General features: G+C 52.1%; 9 protein-coding genes across 9 annotated transcripts; 5 read left to right on the top strand and 4 right to left on the bottom strand.

The window, feature by feature from the left end:
- Window positions 1-635: 635 nt before the first annotated feature.
- GT037_008960 (ankyrin repeat and ibr domain containing protein 1) lies at window positions 636-2,320 on the top strand (the record flags this gene model as incomplete). The annotated part of the gene is made up of 4 exons (XM_038934007.1): window positions 636-717; window positions 768-1,308; window positions 1,356-2,242; window positions 2,289-2,320. The coding sequence occupies 4 exons, from the start codon at window positions 636-638 to the stop codon at window positions 2,318-2,320; spliced, it is 1,542 nt and encodes a 513-aa protein (XP_038783352.1).
- A 1,499-nt stretch (window positions 2,321-3,819) lies between these two features.
- On the bottom strand, window positions 3,820-5,528 carry GT037_008961 (uncharacterized protein; the record flags this gene model as incomplete). Its single annotated transcript, XM_038934008.1, has 4 exons — window positions 3,820-3,964; window positions 4,014-4,347; window positions 4,401-5,382; window positions 5,418-5,528. 4 exons carry the CDS (start codon window positions 5,526-5,528, stop codon window positions 3,820-3,822), a joined length of 1,572 nt encoding a protein of 523 aa, XP_038783353.1.
- A 101-nt stretch (window positions 5,529-5,629) lies between these two features.
- GT037_008962 (uncharacterized protein) lies at window positions 5,630-6,571 on the top strand (the record flags this gene model as incomplete). Its single annotated transcript, XM_038934009.1, has 1 exon — window positions 5,630-6,571. One exon carries the CDS (start codon window positions 5,630-5,632, stop codon window positions 6,569-6,571), a length of 942 nt encoding a protein of 313 aa, XP_038783354.1.
- Window positions 6,572-7,665: 1,094 nt separating this feature from the next.
- On the bottom strand, window positions 7,666-9,038 carry GT037_008963 (uncharacterized protein; the record flags this gene model as incomplete). The annotated part of the gene is made up of 2 exons (XM_038934010.1): window positions 7,666-8,094; window positions 8,241-9,038. The coding sequence occupies 2 exons, from the start codon at window positions 9,036-9,038 to the stop codon at window positions 7,666-7,668; spliced, it is 1,227 nt and encodes a 408-aa protein (XP_038783355.1).
- A 174-nt stretch (window positions 9,039-9,212) lies between these two features.
- On the bottom strand, window positions 9,213-14,114 carry GT037_008964 (uncharacterized protein; the record flags this gene model as incomplete). The annotated part of the gene is made up of 1 exon (XM_038934011.1): window positions 9,213-14,114. The coding sequence occupies one exon, from the start codon at window positions 14,112-14,114 to the stop codon at window positions 9,213-9,215; it is 4,902 nt and encodes a 1,633-aa protein (XP_038783356.1).
- Window positions 14,115-14,851: 737 nt separating this feature from the next.
- On the bottom strand, window positions 14,852-15,119 carry GT037_008965 (uncharacterized protein; the record flags this gene model as incomplete). Its single annotated transcript, XM_038934012.1, has 2 exons — window positions 14,852-14,858; window positions 14,914-15,119. 2 exons carry the CDS (start codon window positions 15,117-15,119, stop codon window positions 14,852-14,854), a joined length of 213 nt encoding a protein of 70 aa, XP_038783357.1.
- GT037_008966 (uncharacterized protein) lies at window positions 14,932-15,987 on the top strand (the record flags this gene model as incomplete). The annotated part of the gene is made up of 1 exon (XM_038934013.1): window positions 14,932-15,987. The coding sequence occupies one exon, from the start codon at window positions 14,932-14,934 to the stop codon at window positions 15,985-15,987; it is 1,056 nt and encodes a 351-aa protein (XP_038783358.1).
- Window positions 15,988-17,913: 1,926 nt separating this feature from the next.
- On the top strand, window positions 17,914-23,983 carry GT037_008967 (histidine kinase hhk2p; the record flags this gene model as incomplete). Its single annotated transcript, XM_038934014.1, has 3 exons — window positions 17,914-23,505; window positions 23,559-23,672; window positions 23,720-23,983. The coding sequence occupies 3 exons, from the start codon at window positions 17,914-17,916 to the stop codon at window positions 23,981-23,983; spliced, it is 5,970 nt and encodes a 1,989-aa protein (XP_038783359.1).
- A 929-nt stretch (window positions 23,984-24,912) lies between these two features.
- Window positions 24,913-25,905, top strand: GT037_008968 (uncharacterized protein; the record flags this gene model as incomplete). The annotated part of the gene is made up of 5 exons (XM_038934015.1): window positions 24,913-25,045; window positions 25,109-25,143; window positions 25,200-25,262; window positions 25,315-25,326; window positions 25,390-25,905. 5 exons carry the CDS (start codon window positions 24,913-24,915, stop codon window positions 25,903-25,905), a joined length of 759 nt encoding a protein of 252 aa, XP_038783360.1.
- Window positions 25,906-25,967: the final 62 nt, after the last annotated feature.

A 25,967-nucleotide genomic window follows, 5' to 3' on the forward strand; every position in this document is an offset into this window, starting at 1 on the left:
ATCTGGACATAGGCCAGACTATTATAGAGGCGGCGATGTATGGCCGATTCTTGTCCGCAGCAGACAGTGGTGCTTACGGAGCAGGACAGCTGCCTCAAGGCGATTGCAGTGGTTTGCGCCAAGGTATTGAACTCTGCGTTTGACAATGTATACCCAAGTTCGTTAGGTGGTCTGCTAGGTGGGTGAGGCGGCAGACGGAAATGTGGAGAGCGCGGTCAAGTTCCGGGCGCGCCCCTGGGCTGTTGCCTCCCAAAGGCGCTAGGGCCACCCGATGAGTGCCCGCATAGGACCATCAATCGACTGCTGGACGCCAGACTCCCCAACTCTTGTGACTCCTTCCCTTCTGTTCAGCTGACCAATACCCTTGTTTTCTCCCACACCTGTATCGCCACTCTGCACGCGCGCCTCAGGCCTTATCGTCCGTTTGTACACACGTTTTCTTCCGCCGCAGCCTGTCCAGCTAGCGTTCCGTCATCAGGCGGGACATCTCCATCATCACGCCTCCAACTACCCTTCGCAAGCGGAAGGCCGACGAGGCAGACAACTACCTCAGCCCCGCAGAGGAACCACCCCATAAGAAGACAAACTCGCCTGTTGTTAGCCTGCCGGCCACGCCCGCAACTCACGCCGACAAAATGGACTCCGACGACGACTTCAACAGCTCCATGAGCGGCGACGACTTCGACGACCAGGACAGCGATCTGGGCCTGGAAGAGGGTGCGCATTCCCTTGAGCTCCAACTATAGTTGCATGCTAACGTGCAACAGACTCGGACTTTGACATGGAGCAAGATGACGTCGGCTTTGAGACGCAAGACAAGGACATCAAGCCCACCAAGCAGGCCTTCGAAGTAGACTTCAAAGTCTTTGATCCTGCCCAGATCCAAGCACAGCAAGACAAGCAGATCGACGAGGTTGCGAGCATCCTCGGCCAACCACCAGAGGCCGCTGCCATCCTCCTCCGCCACCTGCGATGGAACAAGGAACGTTTGATCGACCAATACATGGAGAAGACGGATGAGGTCCTCGAGACAGCAGGCCTGGGTCAGGACTCCACCACCAATCCGCCCAAGGTCGAGCAGATACCAGGTTTTGTCTGCGACATCTGCTGCGACGATGACAAGGACCTGCGGACGTTTGCCATGAAGTGTGGGCACAGGTTCTGCTTGGACTGCTACAGGCAATACCTCGGCACCAAGATTCAAGATGAGGGAGAGGCTGCCCGGATACGCTGCCCCGGAGAGGGCTGCACCCGGATAGTCGACTCGAAATCGCTAGACCTTCTCGTTACAGCAGATCTCCAAGACAGGTACGTCGATGCCGCTCCACCTTCCCAAAGCCTGCTAACAATCACAGATACCACACCCTCCTCACACGAACCTACGTCGACGATAAAGAAAACCTCAAGTGGTGCCCCGCCCCCGATTGCAAATACGCCGTGGAATGTCCGGTAAAGAGCAAGGATCTCACCAAGATCGTGCCCACGGTGCACTGCGAGTGCGGACACGACTTCTGCTTTGGATGCACGCTGAACAACCACCAACCCGCACCTTGCGCTCTAGTGAAGAGATGGGTCAAGAAGTGCGAGGACGACTCGGAGACAGCCAACTGGATATCGGCCAACACAAAGGAATGCCCAAACTGTAACTCCACCATTGAGAAGAATGGAGGGTGCAATCACATGACATGCAGGAAATGTCGCAACGAGTTCTGCTGGATGTGTATGGGCAAGTGGTCGGAGCACGGCACGAGCTGGTACAATTGCAACCGTTTCGAGGAGAAGAGCGGATCGGAAGCCCGCGATGCGCAGGCCAAGTCCCGGCAGTCGCTCGAACGATACCTTCATTACTACAACCGCTTTGCCAACCACGAACAATCGGCTAAGCTAGACAAAGACCTCTACCTCAAGACGGAAAAGAAGATGCAGCAACTGCAGAACTCGTCGGGCATGTCATGGATTGAGGTGCAGTTCCTGGACCAAGCTTCACATGCGCTTCAGCAGTGCCGACAGGTACTCAAATGGACCTACGCTTTTGCTTACTACCTTGCACGAAACAATCTCACAGAGATTTTCGAGGACAACCAAAAGGACCTGGAAATGGCCGTCGAGAATCTCAGCGAGATGTTCGAGAAGCCAATCGATCAGCTGAAGGACCTCAAGGTCGATATCCTTGACAAGACTTCATACTGCACCAAGAGAAGGATAATTGTCCTCAATGACACAGCGGAGAACCTGAAGCTCGGTTAGTCGTCTTTTAGCCCTCATTGGAATGCTGCTAACGTTTATAGGCACCTGGAAGTTTAACGTAGACTTGGTGTAGGACACCTACTTCAGTCAATTGGTCTCTCCTGACGACCCTCAAATCGCCACCCACGATGGCAGCACGCGACCGCCCCCTCGCAGACGTTGTCGCCGGACCCTGATGCCTGGTGGAGGAGTAGCTCATCTGCACGCAGCCAACAGAAGGAGGCGACATCAATGATAACGTTTGGGTTTGGCCCGCGCAATGAAAGACAAGAAAGTTAGCAAAGAGCATGACGTTTTCACGCTGTTTTATGTTGCATGGATATGGTACGCACTGGCGCTTTTTCTTTTTTGGTGATAAGGGTATGGCATTTTTTGGCAATGGCGTTTTTTTTTTCTATGTGTATCAATCTGTTGGCAATCAGCGGTTCAGCGGCTAGGTTCTTAGCGGAATCTGGGGTGTGTGTATGTGGTTCTTTTCTTCTTCTCACTCATCCCACTCTCACACATATTCGACGCAGATATTGAGAAAGATATGAACTTAGACTTTCGATATTGATTGTTTACCTTGCCGAAAGATGTGTTGTCATGGCATATTTGGGGGCGGGTATGTGGAAGGGGGAAATTGAAAATAAGGTGAGGTTGCTGACTTGTGCTCTTTTCGTCGTGGGCCAACAGTACTTTTGATACTTTTCAGTCACTTATATCCTGGACTAGCCCATCTCATCGTCTCCCCCAGTACGCTCTACCCCGATAGTGCCTCAATCCTTCCACGTTTCCATCCCACCAGCCCACCCCACACGGTGGCGGTTGGCGAATAGAATTAACACGTGGTCGCCTCTGTAATCCTGATGCTCCTCTTATTGGACTGACGGTTCGGTAGTCGTTTGTGTGGTACCCTGGTCTTGGTTCTTCGTGGCGATTGCGGGGAGGCGAGATGTCGCGCGAGTAGGCGTAGTAGTTTTCTTGTGCCCACTCTTCGGGGGTGGTGAAGCGGTTGTACATTTTGTAACTATCTGTACCTCTGTCTGGATAGTGATTTGGTCGATATTGTTGTTGTTGTTGTTGGTAGTCATTTAGTGTCTTTGTGGGAGCGAGCTTGAGGTAAGGTTCTTGTGGTGGGTGAGTAGGATGTTTTTTGTGATACAATGCGGAATTGTTGGAGGATGGCTCCGGAGTTTTATAGTTGTGCTGATTGATGAATGGGTCTGACGCGGTGACTTGAGTCGGTGATGATGCATTGAGGTATGTGTTGTCGAATTATGGAAGGGTAATGTGCTGGCTCGTAACGATGGAATACCTTCTATCTCGTGATTAAAGACACTTCAAGCAGATGCGTAGGAGCATGTAGTTACTCATCACTGTAATAAGAGGATTGATTCAGTGAGGCAAGAACTTCATTAAACCATCTACTATCTCTATAATAGTGATATATATGATTTGCCATCACTAAAGAGTGACAAACTATTTGCTAAAGAGCGACGATAGTTAAGATTAACACGTGGTGACAGGCACTACAAGTCTTGTCTAGAGTTGACCGAGGTTGAAGATCTTGGCAGAGTATGATGCCACCATTCAGACGGTAGGAGAGGCAGTTGGGCATGTAGTGACGGTGATGATGTTGTAAACGGTGGTTGGCACGCTTGTGGTGGTGGTCACGGTGGCAGAGGCAACGGTGAAAGCAGTCTGAGTGGCAGTACCAGAGATGGGTGTGGATGTGCTGTTGTTGGTAAGTAATTGCATGATGAGAAGTAAAGGATAGTACTCACGTAGTGACGGTGGTCCTGACAGTTCCGGTCGCAGTCGCAACGACGCGATCCTGAGTAAATGTGAAGTCAGGACCGTAGAAACCAGCACGCTTCGCAAGCTTCTGCTTGGGGGCAGCAACCGCAACGCGCTTGCGGTGAAGCTTGAGAGCGACACATCCAGAGAGCTTGCGACCTCCGATAATGTTTGAGTTGTTCCGAATGGCGCCAATGCTGCCCTTCATGTAGCAAGCACCTGGGTTACCTATGACCCAGGAAACATTAACGCACCCAGTGGTGCTGTCGCAGGCCTGGAGACACTGCTCGTATGTGTCAGTGTAGACGAGGCCGTTCGGAACTGTACACTATATTAGCTGATGTGCATAGAGGAAGCAGAGTTTAAATACTTACGATCATTGCCGTAACGATCGGCGGCGCACTCGACGGCGTATTGTGCGCCACATGAAGTCACGAAAGTTGAACCATTAGAGCCCGGGCAAGTGACAGCACCTGTTGAGCTAGGAGCAGGGGCGCTCGATGAGACACTGAAGACACTGGTAGGCGTGCATGAGCATTGGTACGCCGTGTTCGAGATAGTCGTGGTAACAGTAACGGTCGAGGGTCCAGGAGCAGGGGCAGCCGAAGTGATTGGTGCAGAACTTGTGGCGGCCACTGAAGAGGATGAGGTAATGGGAGAGGAGGTAGCAACAGACGATGAAGCAACCATAGAGGACGAAGCAGCCACAGAGGACGAAGCAGCCACAGAGGACGAAGCAGCCACAGAGGACGAAGCAGCCACAGAGGACGAAGCAGCCACAGAGGACGAAGCAGCCGCAGAGGACGAAGTGGGTGCTGCTGAAGAATTGGGTGCCGCCGAACTTGAGATAGTGCTAACCAATCGTCCACCGATGATGTTGGAGTTGCTCCTCGCACCGTTGACCGCGTTCTTCAGATAGCAAGGGCCACCTATGACGTAGCTGACAGCGACACAGCCCGAAGTGGAAGAACAGTCTGCCAAACAACCCTCGTAGGAGCCTGGGTAGGTTGGGCTCATTGGACCTGGGATATCTCCGCCCGTGTAGTCAGAACCACACTCGACAAGGTACTGCTTACCATTGGCAGTGATAGTTGAGCCATTGGAGCCAGGGCATGAAGCGCTAGCGGCGGGGCTGGCAGCAGAGCTGGAAGAGGAGGCAGCAGTAACTACCGTGGTACTAACGACTGTGGTAGTAGCGAAAGCAGAAGAGGAGGAGCTTGCGGAAGATGTGGATGCCACTGGGGATGAAGACACAGGTACAGATGCAATCCTAGCACCCCAGACGTTGCTGTTGGAGTTGGGTGCACCAAGACCATTCTTCAGATAACATGGACCGTTGGGCAGATAAGAGACATCCTGGCAGCCTGAAGTGCTCGCACAAGCCTGAATACATTGCTCGAAGGTTGCAGGGTTATTTGGTGCAACGCCAATGTCATTGTTGAAGCGGTCGACGAAGCATTCGACGATGAAGTTTCCTTGAGGCGTGCTGAAGGTTGCGCCATTGCTTGCAGGGCAAGATAGAGTAGACGAAGAGGGTGCCGGACTGGCTGAAGTAGCAGTGGAGGAGTTAGATGCAGGGCTTGAACTGGTTGAGCTGGAAGGAATGGGAGAGGAAGATGAAGTCGAAGTAGAGCTTGTTGTTGGGGTAGCTGTAGTCACGACGACGGTGGTAGTGGCGACCGAGGATGAGCTCGAAGATGAGATTGGAGAAGGCGAAACGGATGAGCTCGAAGATGTGCGGACAGACGAGCTCGACGGAATAGATGACGACGAAGGTGTCGAAGCAGAGCTTGGTGTCGGAGTAGCAGTAGTAACTACTACGACAGTGGTAGTCGCAACCGATGAAGAAGAAGAAGAAGAAGAAGAAGAAGAAGAAGAAGAAGAAGAAGAAGAAGAAGAAGAAGAAGAAGAAGAAGAAGAAGAAGAAGAAGAAGATGATGATGATGATGATGATGATGGAACAGGAGGAGATGCGGGTGAGCTCGAGGAAGTGAGTACCGATGAGCTCGAAGGAGCAGGTGGCGGAGATAGCGAGGAGGTCGAAGACGAGCTCGGTGCTGGAGTAGCAGTAGTCACTACAGTGAGGGTTGTAGTAGCAACTGATGATGAAGAAGGCGAAGGCGAAGCAGACGAGCTTGATGATGGGATAGGAGACGGCCTTGAAGACGAGCTCGGTGTTAGGGAGACGGTGGACACAACGACAACAGTCGTGGTAGCCACGGAAGATGATGAAGATGCCACCGGAGCAGGGCTCGAAGATGAGCTTGGCGATGGCCTAGTTGTTGAGACGACGACCACAGTAGTAGTAGAAACCCGAGAGGACGAAGACGACACAACCGGCACAGCAGAGCTAGACGAGGAGGACGGCACGATTAAAGAAGGAGATGGGCTCGAAGAACTCAATGGTGTGGATGTGCTTGAAGGCCTTGGACACGAGGTGACAGTCTGCGTGAAAGGGCTGGTGACTGGGGTCGTAACAGTGGCCGTGCTCGTACGTGTAGTAGTGGAGGAAGCAGAAGTGACCGTAGTAGTCGCTGCGGGCTGAATGGGAGCAAAAGCAGTATTGGTGGCAGTCTGGGTCACCACAACAGTGTTTGTAGCGACTGTGGTCGGTGCAGGCTGGTCGCCGAACCTGGCTGTGAAAGGGCGAGGGGTGACCGCGAATGGGTTGAGGAATTGGTAGTTGTCGAGCGTGTAAGCACCAATGTTGACCCAGTTCCAGAGATCGGCATTTCCACAGAAGATACCTGTATAGGTTGCGGGCACTCCTTGTGTGACGTAAGAGCAGGTACGGGTGTATAGGAGAGCCGGGTTGGAGATGATGGGCGTGAAGGTAGGCCTGGTTCCTGAATAACATGTAGAAGTACCCGACATGTAAGTCATCTGGATACCGAAATCATCGCCAGATCCGAATGAATGCTTGGCTTGATCGTAGCTGAAGGTTGGGGTGGCCGTCCCAATGAGGGCCGGCAAGCCTGCGGCAACGAGCGAGCAGCCTGACATATTGGTCGACTACTGGTTATTGAGTGAATTTCAAAGAATAGCGAGTGTATCGAACAATTGAGCTGTTCAATTCAAAGAGTAGGGAGACGCCCTCTTATAGATTCCGTCCTTGTTGGCTTTGCGGTTACTGGAGATGATGAGTTCATAATCCCGAGAGGGTCTAGAGGTTCCCTGAGCCATAAATCTACATCACTGTGGCATCAAGATGTCTTGTAAAAGAAGGGTTCTTCTCCTAATTGGCATGGAGTATGTCAGGGAGGAGCCGGTAGGTGAGGTTCTGGGGCGTACCCATTGTTACCATTGGGGGCACGTGGGTAGGAGAGCCCCGGCATCTTCCTGATTAAGATAAGCAGATGCAGATGCATTACCGCGAGTTTGAGTCTCGTATTCCAGTTAGGCTTTGCAGTACTCAGTTGCATGTGTGGTGTTGATTGAGTACGTGAACGCAGAAAGATGACGTTTGGCAGCACAGACCGCCGCTAAACTCTTACCAGCACAGTAGCGCAGGGGTTACCAGCCTTCGACTTTCTAGACCCTGATACATCGTTTCCGGGGTTCAGTCCTGTCATAGGTTTTTCAATTGAGCTACTGAAGCTGCCACTCTATGTTCTCATTTGGTTGGAGATATGCCCTTCATCAATAAGAAGTCCAATCCGCCAAGCGCACTCCAGCATCGAAAGGTCTACTACCGAAGAGTTCATCACGGATGATCCCTGCGTCTCTGCAACCTTTCACGTAGACTGGTAGACTAACGGAGAACCAGAAGACTACCCAGATATAGCCTGCATACATTGACAATGCAGGTTGATTATTGTCAGGGCCAGCTGTTCGGGACCGTATCCGACTGAAACCCCATTGCACAAGGCTTTCGACAGCAATGGCTGCCGGTTGGGACATGAAAAATGACAGTTCTCCCATGTCTCTGCGCGTTACCATGAACATTTGGAACTTGTGTATCAAACAGGTGATTGCGAAAGATATGAATAGCTGAGTAAGTGCAGATCCGAGACTGCCCTTGCGGAGACCCAGAAGGCGAGCTATGCGAACTGCGGGTTGCGAGATGATCTAAAACAGACCCTTATGTCAGCATGTCACTCATATCGTACGATGGTGGCGGAAGTCAAAGATGGTGTGACGACTGGATAAAGAATCACTTTCCGCATTACCTTTCTCATCGTTTGGTGATACACCACACTCCACACCTGCCTCACGGACCACGCATCCCTCAGGTTTCCCATGAGTGGTGGCCATTGCCATGTCTCGCACACTCCTACCGCGACGGAAACCGCCGCTATTGAGCTGTAAAAGCCATTTAATCGGCCCAAGACCCATATTGCACCGAACCAGCCAATGAGCATATTGATGATGAGACGATGCAAATAGGCTCCCGATGACAGCCGTGCCTCCGCGGTCGAACCCCATGCCAGCAGCACCAGCATTCCCAAGGATTGTGCATACGCTATTGACGCCTTGCAAATGTGCGTCCTCACGAAGGCCCATTTAGGAAGGCATATGTATGGATCGTCAGGAACGCCTTTGACCTGCCAGTTCCAACCGATACCGCGATGCGACGGAACCATGAGCGAACACACACGGAGTACTTTCCGCCACGTCGGTCTCATAACATCCAAGCTCTCCCTGCTCCCAGTACCGCTGCAGCTTGCATTTCCGACGTAAGTTGGGGCGTCTGGCCCCTCATGTGGGGAAAGAATGGCGAATTCGAGGAACCAGAGAGGAGCGGCGATGAAGAATGAGCCGTTGTAGTAATCGGCTGAGGGGTTGCCGAATGTATAACCTGGTGATCTAAGACACAGGTCGAGAATCAATATGAAAACGCAGATAGCGACCCAACGCCGGTTTCGGAAGAAGAACGGGATGACAGTGAGGAGAAAGATCAGTGGTCGGTAGAATGCAGGAATGGGCTGGCGGTCGTTGAGCTGTGGCCATTGATACCGTCTCAATGTGATGCTTTCCAATACGGAGGCTGAAACGCTTTCGGAAGCCGTCATCGTTGCACTTTGTGGGTTGTAGTATCTAGGTCAAGCGAAGCTTGCTGGACTGCGAAGTCAGAATAGTCAGGCCACCAGCGAACCTTGAGCGGCATCAGGTGATCCGAAATGACGTAAAGGTCAACCCGCTAATTACAGCCGTCGTGGTTGAAGTGCTCCATTCTCTACGTAAGATTACTTGAGGTAATTTTCTTCAATCTCCCATCCCTTTCTCCTAACGCCCTCGTTCTCACATGCCTTCCATGTCTCCACTACCGCCTTTAATCGGCCCCGAATGTCCTTATCTACGGTAGTGTTTGCTTCCCACAATTGGTTGCCCACCCGCGTTACCAGCATTGCTGCAATCTCGACCCTCAGCAACTCCGGTGCTGTCAACCAGCTCAGTCTTGTGTTACTGATGTCGCCTACATAAGCTGCGGTCAAGACGCGGTTATTGCTTATCTCTGCTCTTTGGCTACCCGTAGAAGCATCAGTAGCGATGTAGGTAGACAGCTGATCGAGTTGCTTGTGATAGATTGACAGGCTACTCAACTCATCAGCGATGGCGACCAGCTGGCTCGCAAAGACCTTGCATCTCTCCTCGCGGGATGCTTTCTCCTCATCGAGAGACGGCCATGGGTAATCAAGCAGGCGAAGACGCCAAGAAAAGGTGTCGGGTAATACTGATGGGTTCCGGGCAGGATCGCGTCCCCACTCTCTCGTGCGCAAAGTGTCTATGTAGGACACCATCGCCTCCAAGATTGGCTTTCCGTATGGCTTCCACCACGTCCTTCCGAGATAGCCGCCAAGCATAAGTCTATCACACAGCCTTGTGAGTTTGGTGTAAGCTGGCGTATCGTTCCAAAGTAATGCAGTGAACAGTTTGAGAAATTGCTCTTGAATGGATTTTGGCGTAATGGCAGGGTCTTCGGAATCTTCCATAACATAATCCAAAAGCCCAACAATATCCGTACCTTCGCTTTGAACATCGAGCGATTTTCCATACAGTCGCATCCATGCTTCGACTTCGGGCAGCGAGCGCAGTGCTGGGTCTGCAACGAGCCGTTCGTTCATTGCTTGCAAGGGCGCTGGAATTGCGGCCCTGAAAGACATATACGTGACATATTCTTCCAGTATAGTACGCGGAATATGACCCAGTCTTTCCGTCCCCATGGAAAGTAAAGTCCTATTCACCGATGGGTCTCGTGGAATGGATGGGATGTTAAAGTCTCCAAGCAATATATCTTCGAACCCGTGTTTCCGAAGGAACAATGCCACCCATCTCGCTGTCTGATCTCTGAGGGTTTGCAGTATTGGCATCATGATACGATCAACGAAAGGCTGAATCTCGGTCGTCGGGATCTTCCCACTACGAAGATAAGTGACCAAAGCGACCAGGATTGGCGAATCTGAACTCGAAGTTCCCATGATGCCTGCTTGGAGCTCGGGAAGTGACAGAGTCTCCTCGCATTTTACCCAGCGCGCTTCATTTAGTGCCTCTCTTTCATCCAAGGCTCCAGCTAGCGGTATGAATGATTCCAGGATGGTAAACACTTCACGAGATTGCTCTTGAGAGCCAGATTCGAGCAAGGCTAGAAGACTTTTGATTACGTTGAGCCGGACGTCGACATGTGCATCCACATTGGAGAGCTTTCGCAATATCGAAAGAGCATAATCCGTCCCAACAAGGTCCAAGTCTTGGAGAAGTTGAGCTAGCATCTTGCGCGTAGTAACTTTGACATGAAACTTGTCACTTGATGCAACCTTTTGGTGGTCTGAACTCTTCTTGTTCTTATCCTTTGTTCGAAGCATATGAATGAGCTCATCGGTGAACGCTTCGATGAGGTATTCCGCCTGCGCTGCTGGAAGCCGTCGGAGAAGACTAGGTTTGAGAAGTTTCCGATGCCACGAGCTCGACTCTGGTCTATCTAGAATTGTTCGAATGACTGACTGCATGGCCAAACCGGGCCTATCGCTTTCACCCAATCGTGTAATGAGCTCCATCGAAACCTCGTGAGGGTTCGCGTTGATTTCTTTTTCCGAATCTGCATCAAACTTGTTGAGTGCCTTATCAAGGTTATGCGAGGATTGCGCCAACAATAGAGGTGGTATTGTGTCGAGATGGCCTCTTATCGCCCTAGCAGCTGTGTATTGATTGGGCTCGTCCGCATTGAGGAAGTCGTCGTCCAAAAACAGGGAAGGATATCGTACGTCTGTTGTAGAGGGGAATGGCGTAGCTAGTAGACGATTATCACCGACATATTTCGTATCAAGATACAACAAAGCCGACAAGACGCCGCCTTCACCCATACCGCGTGTGTCACTCCAGATGTGTCGAGGATCATCTTTGTAGGCAGGGACTTCAGCCGATGAAATGACGGGGAGATTTACAGGTGGTCTTGAGGTCGAGTTTTCAGATATGCCTACTGAAAAATCGACGTAGGCGAGCTCATCAAGCTCTCTCTTGGGGAAATCCGGTCTCGACGAAAAGGGATTCCACTCGCACGGCTCACCGGAACCATCGTCGTCGGGTATCAATGGCCAAGGCTTCTCGACAGTGCTCATTGCACCCTGAGGCGGCCACTCACTCATAAGTCGTGGTTTCTTGTCCTTCCAGAAGCGTATTGCTTCATCCTCTGCCATTCTCTTGGAACTCAAAGGACCGGTTGCATACTCCCATGCTCTCTTAACACGGGTTTGTGTCTCGACTCTGTCACGATCCTTGGGTATGTAAAGTTGCAGAGCATGTTGATAGCTGTCCACGAACATCCCAATGGCCTGTTGAGAATCTTTGTCCGTTGGTACTGGTTGGAGAGCAGCCTCCGAGTCAGGAAACACGGTGCGTCGAGTGCGTGATGCGATATAAGGAGCAACGCTACTAAGATCCTCCACGTTCAAAGTCCATGGTGCGGTAAGGTATTGGAGCGGAAGTCCTCGAGGGAAAGGATGAGGAAGTGTGACTGTAGCAGGGTACGTCAATGGGCGCAATCTACACCAGAGTTCGTCTCTCGCACGAGCGAGGGAATCAAGGAATGCATATGTTGATACATCACAACTCTCCAGCTCATACGTGAAGGGCTTATTATAGGCAATGATGCCGCGGAAGAGATTCGCCTGAAGTCTTTCGTAACCATCTTTCTGCGCCTTTTCCTCAACCGCAATGACCATCGAGATCGTATCAGCCCAAAGATTTGTCAGTACATCCTCGTCAGAAGCGTCGAGCTGCTTCTTGACCATCGGTGTGAGATCGATTCGCAATTTGATGACCTGATAGAATAACTCAAAAACGCCATACCAATTGTACGCTTGAAACGATGGCTGCCTGAGGGCTTCGCAGGCTGTATCAAACATGTCTTGTAGAATCGAGTTTGCTGCGTATACCCGCTGTTGCAGCTCTGTCAGGCTCAAACGTTTGTTGATCAATTCAGGAACGCCTGAAAGCAAACGTACTCCTTCATTAGTAGACGCTTGTAGGTTGATTTCACGAATCACAGTCGGATCGCCCAAGAAACGGTTGGTCCACTTCATCGTATGTTGCAGCATCCAAAGTGATCCACAGGCTATGGTCGCGAAAATCGCTGACTTGGCGAAGAAAGCGCGCTGGTCAGGTTGAGACGCAGTGGCGGCCTTTTTCTTGCGCATATCGATGTATTCCTTGGCCATAGTCTTGGCCTCTTCTTCCTTGTTGTTTAAGTTCAGTAGCCAGATATGGATAATATTTGGGTCACCGCTAGAACCGTCAAAGGTAGACGCTAAGCTGAAGATGGAGCCACCACCATAACCCAAGTAGATCAGATCTGTGTCTCCTCTGACTCTTCGCAAACGAGTGAATAGTAGAAGAGAATCTTCCGGGGACATATTAGAAAAGAATTCGGGATGAATTGAGCCCTTTGTCTTTGCAAGGTCTTCGTCGCTGTCCAGATCAAGCGACGTAGACGCTTGGTAGCAGAGTCTCAAGAGTGGGTAGCTTTGTTTTGCTTGGATTCCGGTGAGGACGTTATCCCAGTCTCCAATTGCAGTCTTGCTGACTGTGCCAAATACTGGATGAGAGCAGATCCTTCGTAGTTGCTGTTCGAACAGACTTGGTTGCTGTGACCAACAAAAGGCAACTTGCTGGAGGAAGTCGACCTGGAGGCCAGATCGCTGGCCTCCCTTGATTGGATGCATATCTAAATAATGCATTGTAAGGTTGACGATTCGTTGTGTAATGCTCCAGTCTGTACGGTTCTTGATAGCGCGTTTCAAGAGAGGATTGACGAGTTGGTCGACGAAAACTCTATCCTCTACTACGCGACGCGGTGAATTGCTCAGGGTTTCAAGAACCATCAAAGAGAATTCCATAGATTCAGAGAACCCTGTTGTAGTCGACTTTACCGGTGGATAGTGATGCAATAGACCTCGAAAGGTCGAGATGTCAACGGGAGATGACTCCTCTGCACCGAGTGACTGGAGGATCTCTTTCTGCATATACTCCGGATAGTATTTTATGACATATTTGCCCCGCGTATTTTTCCATGTTCCTTTAAAGCCGCTCATAATAGCCTCCGCCACCAGGTCTGCCGAGCATGCGGGAATGAGGGACGCATAGAATCGTCCGAGTGCGCGCTTGTCTTTTGTCTTATGTGGCGAATCCGGGAATCGATCAGGGTGCAGTGCCTTGTATAACTGCGTGAAAAGCTCTCTTTTCTCATCCAGATCCGTACCTTTGCCGCAACTGCCAATTGCTGTACAAGCTGATCTAACCTCGAGCACCGAGAGGCCCGCAAAGATGTCAAGCACCCCCGCAGTACCTCCGATCCCCTCCCACGTCTCTTTCCATCGCGAAGAACAAAGCGATTTACGAAGTTGCTTGATTGCAAACTTGCGAATCAGTACCGAGACATCTTGCGTAAGTGCTTCGCGGATAACGGAAGGCGATTTTGCTACGCCGAGCCATGGCGCGAAGGTTATTGGGGGTATTGAGCCACTCTCGACAACTTGAAGAAGCTGCGTTGTGACTTCTCCAATAGGTGCATCTTTCAGTATCTGATTGTAGTAATCCCGGAGCTCAGCGGGTGTGGCAGATCGAATGCGACGCGTGTCGAGGTTGGCGGTCATACTGTGCGGTGCAGCGGACATGTACCTGTAAAATCGAGGTAAGATGGGCAGCCCGTCTCCTATGTGCTGTGAAGCAGCAGCATCGTTATTGATATAGTCTTCAAGGCTTCAGGCACGATTCACGTGAAGGGCGCCGTAGGCAGATGTTGCCGAATACAGGAAGGTGGACGATCAGGCGGGCCGCACTGCGGGGCAGTTGTGTGGTTGGAAGGGCTGTGACAAGCTTAAGACGCCGCTTATGACATCATTTTACGCCTTTACATTGGTGACAGCTGTTTTACAGTGCTACACCCTGCAGTTCAACCTTCCTTGGCTTCTATCTACGCATGCCATCTTATCGAGAGGCACGACATGCAGCCCTTTCTGGCGACTTAAAACGTTTCGAGCCAGTTTTGAGGTACAGAACGACACAATGGATGTCACGCTATACAAGCAATGCAAATGGATGAAAATGTCGTGGTCGCGTACGCGGCCCGGGCTGTATGATGATAAGAATTTCCAATGTTTGTGACTCTCATGCACGGAGTCGCGAAGATTCATAACGGTGCGCGAGATGTAGTCACAATACTAGTCAAAGTAGATATTCGGTAAACAGCAACAGTCACTTCCAGCATATTTACAAATCATCACCGAAGACTCATGTCATTAAATACAAATATGCTTCAACTATCGCGCTCGCTTTCACATTCATACATACACCATCTTCCCTGAAGTCCTCTGCACAGCACAAGTTCCATCTATCCACTACTCATCTCTATCAGTTTCATAATATAAAAGCAGCGAGAACTATACCGCAAACTATTCGTCATCGACTAGGATGGGTTTCGGAATCATCGAGTGGTTTCTGCTTCTCTTCGTCCTCATGTCGATACCGTTTACGTATTCGGGACCTCTAGGTTCTGGATCGGCAACTGTGGGATACATGCCTGTGAGTTCGGCGCTTAGCAGCATCTCGTCGATGAGCACGACCGAAACATCTTTTGCAGGTTCTGCATCTCCAGCCATGGCTTCGGAAAGCCTGTTGCCATCTAGCCTTAGCACTGTTGGTGTAAGTGCAGCTGCGTCGGATGTGTCACCGACATCTCCCATGGAGTCAATCGTAGCTGAGGTTGGGCCAGAATATGGCAAAATTGTCATCAACAACGGCTGCAGTGAAGACTTGGTAGTGTTATCCATTGGTGCCTGGCCGCTTGGCGGAAACAGGACCAAAATTGACGACACAAGCCCAATTGTTGCTTCACACAACGGCAGTTGGAACGCATGGCAAGAAAACATTCAACACACCATCGCATCTGGAGCAAGTTATAATGAATCCTTTCGTGTCACCTGCCCCAATGTTGAGGGCGCAGAAGAATACTGTGCAGACTATGACAAACTGCGTGGCCAGGGTGTCTCACTCAAGATTTTCACTGCTGCAAATCTGAGTGAGGCTCTGCAGTTTGAATACGCGCTTGTGCAGAATCCGCTGGACGAGCTACCTTACCACAAACTCAACTACGATGTCTCGCTCCTTGACTGCGCTGATCCGCTTGACCATGCCTTGCTTTATGGCATCGGTTTCAACACCGAAAATCGCCGTGAAATTACGGATCAGTCCATGTCGGCCGAAGACAGGAAGCACAAAGTTGATTTATGTCCCGGATACAAGGGTGGGCTAAGAGTATCGTTCAAAGCAGAGGAGAGCTGCGACGGTGACATCTGTGAGCCGATCGACTGTAACGAAGACGATTGGTGTAAGATATATTTCTTTCAGCGAACGAGGGACGGAGAGCCGAGTTTGAGCTGTGGCGGAGAGTTCAGGGGAAATGTGGTATTGGATCTTTGTGTGGCTAGTGCTGGTGCCAATATCAATACCGAGGCTGGCAGCAAATAGACGATTTACTCCTGTTTGTGGCATGAGGTTGGATCCCGCATCGATAGCGGTAGTCGATCGCAACACTAGATTTCTATGCTGTGCTTTGCGTCAATACTTGTTAGTAGGCCACATTTATCAGTCATTGACTATGATTGAAACCTGTTTGATAGTTCACAGTGCCAGGTCTCGGACTGCTGGAGTGTGAGCAGGGCTCGATCGGCCTCATCTGACGGTGGCGAAGATCCTCGATCCGATCGGCGATTGCATTTCGTGGTTGTTACAGATGTCGAGCTCCACGGAGCAGTGGTTCCCTTGAAGATCGACGTGACTGACGACGGCTGTGGCGTGTTGATACTGCGATTGCCTGTAGATCTGTATTTGTTGGAGACAATCGCTGTAAGGTACCCGACCTGGAACCGTTTGACGTTGATTGGTAGGGAACATATTTCCGAAGCTCGGAAAGGAGTTGCGGTATTTCGCGGACATGGCAGGATCGTGGGATAGTGGGATAGTGGCCATGGTTGGGGCAGGTAAGCTAACTGATATCAAGGTCCATATATCAAGATCCATATGCCGAGCGTTGAGAGGGCATGGTGGTGGGTACGTGTGGTGTTCGCACGTGAGGCAGGTACCCGCAGTTCAGGTGACAATTAGAGTTTGTTGGAGTTGTAGACGACATCTTGTCTCGCATGGCAGCTCTTGGCATTCTCTGTTACTGTGTCTCGCCTGACAGGTGCTAGAAATGTAGAGCGCCAGTGCTAGAATTGTAGAAGCGCCAGTGCTAGAATTATAGAAGCGCCAAAGCCGCTGAGGCTTCCTAGTGCGGACTGCAAGATCCAGGCGGGTGGTCCGCCCTTGGGCATAATGACACCACTTGTGGTTCCATGCTGGCTACTTGTAGGCTGGCGTGCATTCGGACCGAGCACTGACAGAACGGCCAAATTTTGCGGGATAGCGTATTCAAGACGTCAATCGAGTGAGGGTCAGCAATATCGCTAATGAGGCTCTCTAGTTCACGATTTGAGAGCGTTGGTGCGGCAAGCGTCTTCGCGGCTGGCACACTTGGGCTAAGCCGGATCGAGGACACATAGGAAACTGTTACTGACGCGTTGCAGGGGAACCCAGCCAATTGGGACAACGTGGCATCCCGTTAGTTATCAGCCACCTGAAAAGTAGCACTTCTGGAACGAGTCGAGAAGCGGTCGGGGCAGGGGCAGGTAGCGCGACTCTGCTACAAGTGGGATTCACGAGATCGCGATGAGTATTTTCCGCGGAAGGTTGTTGCAAGTGCGGTGTGGTGGTCGCGGTGGTTGGGCGTCGAAAGTCAGACTCGGCTTAGGCACCCGGAGGCGCGGCTACTACAGTCCCTGATGACGTCGAGCGCCAAGACTCGATCATAGCGAAGGGCGGTTCTCTGCCAACAATCAATTTCGTCCAAGCGGGAGAGGCTGTAATGAGAAAGGAGCAAGACGGTTTCCCGCGCCAGGACTCATCAATTTACGCGATCCACGATTCCCCCAAACTGCTTTTGTCCAACGCGTCCCCAAGTGTGAGCGCCGCCTCGTCGTTTCTGTAAGTGTGTGCGGGCGTGTGTGTTGAATTCAGCCCACGGGCGCGAGGCTATCCTGCTCCTGATCCTGGCATATGTGCCCACCACCTGATTCTTACTCACCAAGCACTCCCAGCTTGTCGCCTGCGCCCCGGGGGGATTCGGCCTTGACGGGCACACGCAACGATAGCCTCAGTACCACCGGTGGTCCTATAGTCGTGTGTTGTTGTTGTTAGTTGTTGAGTTGTCCATGGTGCTGAGGCCTCTACACCGTCCATTCTTGCCAGGAGCACCCGCCGCGACGTCATAGCTCACCATCCCATCTATGCTCCCTATATCCTCGACCCCATCACGACACCACTTGCGCAAGACGTGGGAGACTGGGGAATGCAATAATGACAAAGGCCCCGTCACCCTCTCCTAGTTCCAAGAGAGAGCCGACCGCGACGCCACCCACCGCACGCCCGCCACTGCAAAGACTGGCTGCCAGCGACGCGAAGCCCTACCAGTCGCACACGTCGCAATCCTCGCCTCAGACCCGCCCCACGAGCGAACGCAGCGACGATGGAGCCACCGACACGGAAATGAGCGAGCCCGAGAGCCAGCCGGCCGACGACAAAGAGGATGCGCCGCTGAGCGAGGCCTCGCCCGACGAGATGGAAGTCGAGAGACTGCGCGGCCTGCAGCTCAAGATGCTGCAGCAGCAACAGCAGCGCGCCCGTCTGCGCTCCTCGTCCAGCAATGCCCAAGCCCAGGCCCTGGGGTCCCGTCGCATATCGCCCATCAAGGAAGAGCCTGTGCCCGGCATCTCGCCCACCCTCGAGGGAGCCTTTAGCAGCCCTACACCAAGCCCAAACCCGCTACCTACGGCCCTTACCACGTCGACCGAGTCCACGGAATCGGCAAGAACCATTCGCGGCAGCATGCCACCTACGCCCGCCGCCGCCCATGCCGTCCGCACCCCGTCGTATCCTTTCCCCTCCGTCCCAAACACGCCAAGATGGGCTTCGGCATTCCACATGCCCTTCACCAACCTGTCACCTACTGTAGCTGCCGGCCAATCGCGAGAGTACGCAGCCCCGCAAGAGCGCATTGCTTCCGAGAGCAGCACCCCCGCCGCATCGAGTACGCCTTTTGCCCCAGGAGGGAGACATTACCAAAGCCCAGATGCAGAGGACCCGCGATTCCCTAGTCCCAATCTCTACGAAATTGTATTGCGCCTAGGTGCCGAGCCTGGTCTTCCTGCTTGGTGGACAGCTGTGACTTCCATCATGCGTGATCACTACGGCGCAGAAAGAGCGACCTTGGCAGTGCCGGCGGACGCGTCTGATATTGAGAATGTGCCGTGGGGGCAGAAGACTAGCTTCACTGCCACGACCAACAACGGAAGTCCCCTCGCAGCTACGTACCAGGAAGCAACAGGCACTCACTTTCCATCGGAACAAGAGTCAGGCTCGCGTGAAAATGAACATGCACATATGCCACCAGCCACCATGATCCCGGAGCGCAGACCGAAGCTATTCTCCCATCACTCCTTCGCAGGCCACGAACGCCAGAGATCCAACACATCGCCAGATACCCCAACACCAGCCCCGCTTACCCGACCAAGAGGTCCGATGAGGGCGGCCAGCCATGCACCCCACATGTCGGCGAGGCCAGAGCATCCACTGAGACAGGTTTCCCAGGCTTCGTTTGACGGCGCCTCTCCTGCATTTGCTGGTTCAACTCCAACAGGCGGTCCTACTTTCAGCGATCCAGAGTTCTCCAGTGTGGGAGAACCATCGCCACCCAGTGCTGTGTACCATGTACTTCGAGCTCTTGATCATGAACCAGATGCCCTCATCGACAACACAGGTGTCAACCGTGTTTTGGAGAGAGGACGTCTGGTCACTCTTACTAGGGATTACTCGACTTCGCATGCAACATCCAAAGAAGACCTAGGCAAGGACAAGCAGGATCAACCCAAACCCTCTGCAATACAGGGCAGTGCTGCTGCACAAGAAGCCCAGAAAACTGCTGCTGCCCGTGGCCGAGCTAATCTAGCAACCAACGATCCCCGTCTGCCGCAACGTTACGAGGAGTACGAGCAATACCCGAGCTCACCGTGGGCACAATCACCCGCTCCTTCACCAGCTATTCAGAATGACGCTGACGCCAATCCCTTCTTCGCCACGGGCAACGTTGACGAGGAGACTTTCAACCCCTCCCGTTCGCCGCAAGACTACACACAATATGGCATGGTTGAGGCTATCGGCGTTGACAGAGCCAGCACAGTCACGCACATACCGCTGATACATCCTATCCTATCGCAAGAGATGGCATCACCGGCTACTACTACGCCGTCGCAAATGCCACCTATGACAAGACGGCAATCAGAACAGTCCATGTCGACATCGCTGAACAAAGAAGGTTTTGTTCGGAAAGCTCCTATTGCGATTCTGTCGATACTGTCGCCCATTGTCCCATACCCGCGTAACCTAACCAACTCGCTGAAGCATCTTGGTCCTCACCTGGCCACGTCGTTCTCGAATGCTTGGCACTTCACCAATGCTCAGGCTCAAGTTGCGTCCATTCGACAACGCCGCATGACAGCCGGCACTTCAGGGGGTATCAGCCTGCCATCAGATTCGGATAGTCTCGATGATTTGCTTCACCTTGACCTTGAGGATATCACCAACTCAGCAGCAGGTAGTGTTACCAGCCCTTCCGACTACTCTGGCCGATCCAAGCACAGCCCTGGTGGCTCCATCGCTGGAACACCAGGCTGGGATACTTCTTCGGTCGGATTCTCGAGTAAACATTCGATGGGCGGCACGCCTGGCCATCTTGCAGGCAGTGAAGCGGTCGAGAGCTACTTTGATGCTAGGAAACAATATGGCAAGACATTGAACCCTCCGACGTCAAATCCGCACGACCAGTCAGCACGGAAAACCGATAAGCGTACTGCAAAACGCGTAACGGTGAATCCTGTAGCAGAGCAAGTCAACGAGGATCCTGCCAAGGGACGCAACGACAAGACAGACGAGTCATTGAGCTCACGTCGCGCTCAACTGCAAGGCGCCTCGAACCGTGGACATTCATTCCTGCACTCATACGGTGCAGACTTTAGCTCGTCGTTCCAGTCCTTGCCAGCAGCGACAACGCCAGGTGGAAGGCCTCCAGCTCAGCATGGACATGTCACGGGGCCATCAATCGCCGAAACATCCGACATGCCACCTCCTTCCGAGAGTCTACTTAGGACCATCACCGACTCACTACCGGTTCAGATATTTACTGCCGCGCCTAATACTGGTGCGGTCACTTGGGTGAATTCAAAGTTTCTGATATACAGAGGCCAGGATCAACGCCAGGTATTGCAGGACCCATGGAATCCAATCCACCCAGAGGATCGTGAGTCGTACCTAGAAGAGTGGAGCAAATCTCTGCGCACTGGACAACAGTTGCAGAAGAAAGTGAGACTACAGAGATTCGATAACTGCTACCGATGGTTCTACGTCCGTGTGGCCCCGCTCAAGAACAAGCGTCAACAGATTGTTCACTGGATCGGAACCAATATGGACTTCCACGAACAGCATACTGCTGAGCTGAACTCGGCGCGCCAGCAGGAGACGGCAGCTTCTGAGGCCAAATATCGTGCGCTAGCGAACTCCAGCCCGCAGATCGTTTTTGTTGTTTCGGATCGGCGGGGCTTGACGTTCTGCAACTCCCAATGGACTGCTTTTTCGGGCCAGACCGAAATCCAGGCCCTGGGCAACGGCTTCCTAGAGCACGTGCATCCTGATGATGTCATCAAGTGTAAGCTTCCTGAATTGGATGAGGACGGAGTCGCCAATGTTCCCACTTCCATGCCAGCAGACCATGGGAGAACCGAATCTAACTCATCTGATGCTTCGTCGGAAACTGAGAGGACAATCACTAGTCCTGGTGGATCGACGCCTGATCGTATGGATATGCCCCAAGCCAAGTTGTCGAAACTTGCAAGCACCGGCATATTGAGAGTCGCCAAGGATGCGCACGGGCGAGCGTCTTACTCTACCGAAGTTAGACTACGCAACAAGGACGGCGAATACAGGTGGCATCTTGTCAGGATCCTATTAGAGAAGTCGCTCTCTGAAGACGGTGACGAAGAGACTTGGTATGGCACAGCGACAGACATCAACGACCACAAGCTGCTCGAGCAAACATTAAAGGAGACTATGGACGCAAAGTCCAAGTTCTTGAGTAACATGTCTCACGAGATCCGGACGCCCTTGAATGGTATCTCTGGCATGGTCAACTTCTTGCTAGATAGCACGCTCAACTCCGAACAGCTAGAGCACGTCAACATTATCAAAGCCAGTACCGATAGTCTGCTTAATCTTATCAACGACATCCTTGATCTGTCAAAAGTCGAAGCAGGCATGATCAAGCTGTCCATGGAATGGCTTCATCTGCCGTCGCTTCTCGAGGAGGTCAATGATTTGAACATGGGCCTGGCCATACAGAAAGGACTTGAACTCAATTACCTCGTGGATGAAGGAGTACCAGCAGAAGTCAAAGGTGACAAGTTCCGCATCAGACAAGTCCTTCTCAATGTGGTTGGCAATGCGATCAAATTCACTGAGCATGGAGAAATCTTTATCCGATGCAAGCTGCAACCACCCGATCGTTCTCGTCCCCTACGAGATAACGAGACTATGATCCGGTTCGAGGTTGTAGACACTGGCCAAGGTTTCACTGATGCTGAGGCTAAGTATCTCTTCAAGCGATTCAGTCAGATTGATGCCAGCAGCACCAGGCAACATGGTGGAACTGGTCTTGGATTGGCTATTTCTATGCAATTCGTGGAACTCCATGGAGGTAGAATGGATGCTCGCAGTGCACCTGGCAAGGGCTCAACATTCTTCTTCACAATCAAATTTGGGCTCCCAACGGCTGATGACTACCCTAAGCCCCAGGTATCTACCCCAGGCACACCAGCCTTTGAGACTCCGCTCTCGATGCCGCCGGTGCCTTCACTTCCGCCCCAGCCCTCTGCTCTCCAGAAGTTTGTTCAGTCGCAGAACCCCGGGCATGCACAAATCAAGCGCGTGTCAAGTGTGTCTTCTGAGAAGAGTGAATCTCCCAGATCTCCAGCGCCCAGCCTGTCAGCTTCTGAGCGATCGCGTGACTCGCCCTCTCTCTCGTCTGGGAGCTCGGACCATTCATTGACAAGCGCCGCACTTACAGGACAGTCAAGCTTGCGTTCGGAAAGGTCGTCTGCATCTTCTTATCTGAAGGAAACCAGTCCTGCCCCGGATCCGGACATGAAACTAGCTCTGCCTCCCAAGCGAACCGACAGCGACTCGCAAGCTCCCAAACCCGACTCTTCGACGTCTGTTGAATCGGATCAGACTCTCCGCGCGTCGTCACCGCATCGCAGTCTTTCACCACTTGGTAGCGCCTTGCAACCTCCCATGTATTCCATCTTGGTGGTCTGCCCACTAGAGCATAGCAGAGAGGCGACGATTCGACACATCAAGAACACACTTCCTCAAGGGATACCCCACCAGGTGACAGGCCAGGCTAGCGTGATTGAGGCGCAGAAGATGATGGGAGGTGACAATCCGGTGTTGTTCACCCATGTTGTACTTGTGTTACATGACACTGCCGAGGTACACGCCATCGTAGATCAGATATTCAGCTCCATGGCGTACGGTAACACATCTGTCGTCGTGGTCTCGGATCCATCCCAGAAGAAAGAGCTCATCAAGGAAGCACCAGTATATGATTACGAGCAGCTTCATCTGGATCGACGCTTGCAGTTCATCTACCGGCCGCTCAAGCCGTCAAAGTTTGCCATTATATTTGACCCACAGAAGGAGCGTGAGTCGAGCACGGATCGCAACCAAGACAGCGCACAGCAGGTTGTGGTCAGCCAAAAACTCGTGTTTGAAGAACTCAAGCGTCGGGTAGGCGGCAAGAATCATAAGGTCTTGCTGGTGGAAGACAATAAGATCAACCAAACGGTAAGCTTTCGTTCTATGATTATTGTGTATTGGTCTATACTAACTGCTCATAGGTGATCTTGAAGTTTCTTGCCAGGATAGAGATTGAAACCGAGACAGTACAGGACGGTGTTCAAGCCACCGAAACCATCTTTTCCAAGCCGCCAGGTTATTACTCAATTGTTCTTGTAAGTAGTAATACCGACCTCTTCTGTTGCATGCTAACGTTGATCAGTGTGATCTACACATGCCCAACAAAGATGGGTACCAGGCTTGCAAAGAGATCCGGCGATGGGAGAAGAAACATGGCTACCGTCGCCACCCAATCATCGCACTCTCAGCCAACGTCCTGGGTGATGTATACGCAAAGTGTGTAGAAGCGGGCTTCAATTCGTATGTGACGAAACCTGTAGAGTTCAAGGAGCTCTCTCTTGCCATGACCAAATTCCTGGATCCGGCCGACCCCTCGAAACAGCCTGCCCTCATGAAGAAGAAGTAAGGGCGGCTGTGCTTTACTTTCACGTACACGAACATACATTGTATCGAGGCACAGTACTCGATTTTAGTCCTACCTGCATCAGCGAACGGCGCCGTTGGAGAAAACGGCATGTGCTACTAGGCACATGGGACGTGACATGGGTCGACGTCCTACTACCAACGCACTAGAGGTGCGCTTTCCTCGTCTGGATGTTGTTCGCATTTTATATCCCAAGTTTGAATGTGCATTTGGATTGGTTAATGGACGTAATGGTTTCTTGCGGATGCATGAGCATTTGACGGCGTATTATTGCTTGGGAGCGCAGCTGGTGGAGAATCATACCCCTTGGGATAGTCGGTTGGGCGGTATTATGACGGCATTTTCTGCCATGGGATAGCAAGAGGGGGATACCAACAGGCGCTTTATATATACCAAGGTATGGGTAGAGATGATGACGCGAGTGCAGCCCTACGGATGAGCGCGAACTTGTACGATAGAGACGATGTCATGGAGATGAGAATATATTTTAAGATCAACAATGGTAGCTCAACCCTCGTGGCCTGCTTTGGTGTTTACTGTGTGTGCGAATGATATGTATAGGGCCGAAGCGTTCCACGCGACCAACATGCATACGCTAAACATGCATGTCCGTGTCAAGAAACGTCTTCTCCACCCCCCAAACCCACGATGCAAACATCACCACTTGCTCCACTGTTTGTCGTCTCTGCGCTCATTGGCTGGTCTGGAGTGCATCTGACATCTCCATGGCGCTGATTGGTGGATATGTACAGGGGCTGGTGTTGTCGTCATTGTCGGCCTGAGCTTCCTCATTACCCAAAGTCCGAAGCACCCCTCTGACACCAGTCGCGCGCTGACGCTGTGTCTTCCTTTTATCGCTCCCCCGAGTCGCACTCTTTGTATCACGGTGCTTGGTTCTGTATATCCTCAGCATGGCTTCTGCGACCGGAATTCCGCCAAATGTCGCTGTGGCGCGCGGCCAGAGCGAAGAAGAGCCTCTTCTAGGCAGAAGAGGAGATGCCAGCCAACCACATGGACAGCCGCTCTATCACAACCTGTGGATCGGTACGTGCCGAGAATCTGCGCGAACACTGTGTACCAAGAGGGAAATTGCTAACAGACTGACAGGCACTGCTCCCATCGCGCAAGCAGGCATCTGGATCGTAAGCGCACCTCGGCGACACGTCGAATGCTACAACAAACACTGACCTACCAACAGCTAGCAGCCATAATCTGGGGAGCCATCTTCTCCAACAAACTCATCTTCTTCTCCGCACACCCAGTAAGCCCTCCCTTCTGTCTACACGTCTCAAAACACCAAGCTAACCGCGCAGCTCCTCAACTCCGTAAGCCACAACACTACCCTAGTCACCCCCTCCCGACAACCGTATCATTGATACCCCCAATAGGCCGGCTTCCTCCTCGCGATCCAAGCCGCTCTCGTCCTCCAACCCACGCACACGCCCGAGCAGAAGCGCTCCGGCACCATTGCCCACTTCCTCTTCCACGCCGTGGGCGCATCGGCGCTAACAGCCGGACTCATCATCATCGAGATGAACAAAGCGGGCCCCGGCCATGAACACTTTGCGTCTGCGCACGCCCGTCTCGGTCTTACGTTTTACATTCTCGTCTACATTCAGGCTATGGTCGGCTTCACGCAGTACTATGTCCCGCAGCTATATGGTAGCGTGGATAATGCAAAGAGCGTGTACAAGTACCATAGGATGGCGGGTTATATCATTGCCGTCTTGGGACTTGCGACCATTTGCGCGGCTACGTGGACGACGTATAATTTGAATGTGGGGGGTATTCAGCATTGGGCTGTTATTGTTGCTAGTGTGTTGGTGTTGGTGGGTGTTGTGCCGAGGATTAGGCTGAGCAAGTTTGGGATTAAGACGGACGAGGGCGAGGTGAGGTTGCAGTAGGTGACGGACGGGTTATGAATGAGCTATGGTTGGGGTGAATCATGTTATGATCTATATGCACG

This window comes from Alternaria burnsii (genome assembly GCF_013036055.1).
Source record: "Alternaria burnsii strain CBS107.38 chromosome Unknown 697, whole genome shotgun sequence".
Classification (NCBI taxonomy): Eukaryota; Fungi; Ascomycota; class Dothideomycetes; order Pleosporales; family Pleosporaceae; genus Alternaria; species Alternaria burnsii.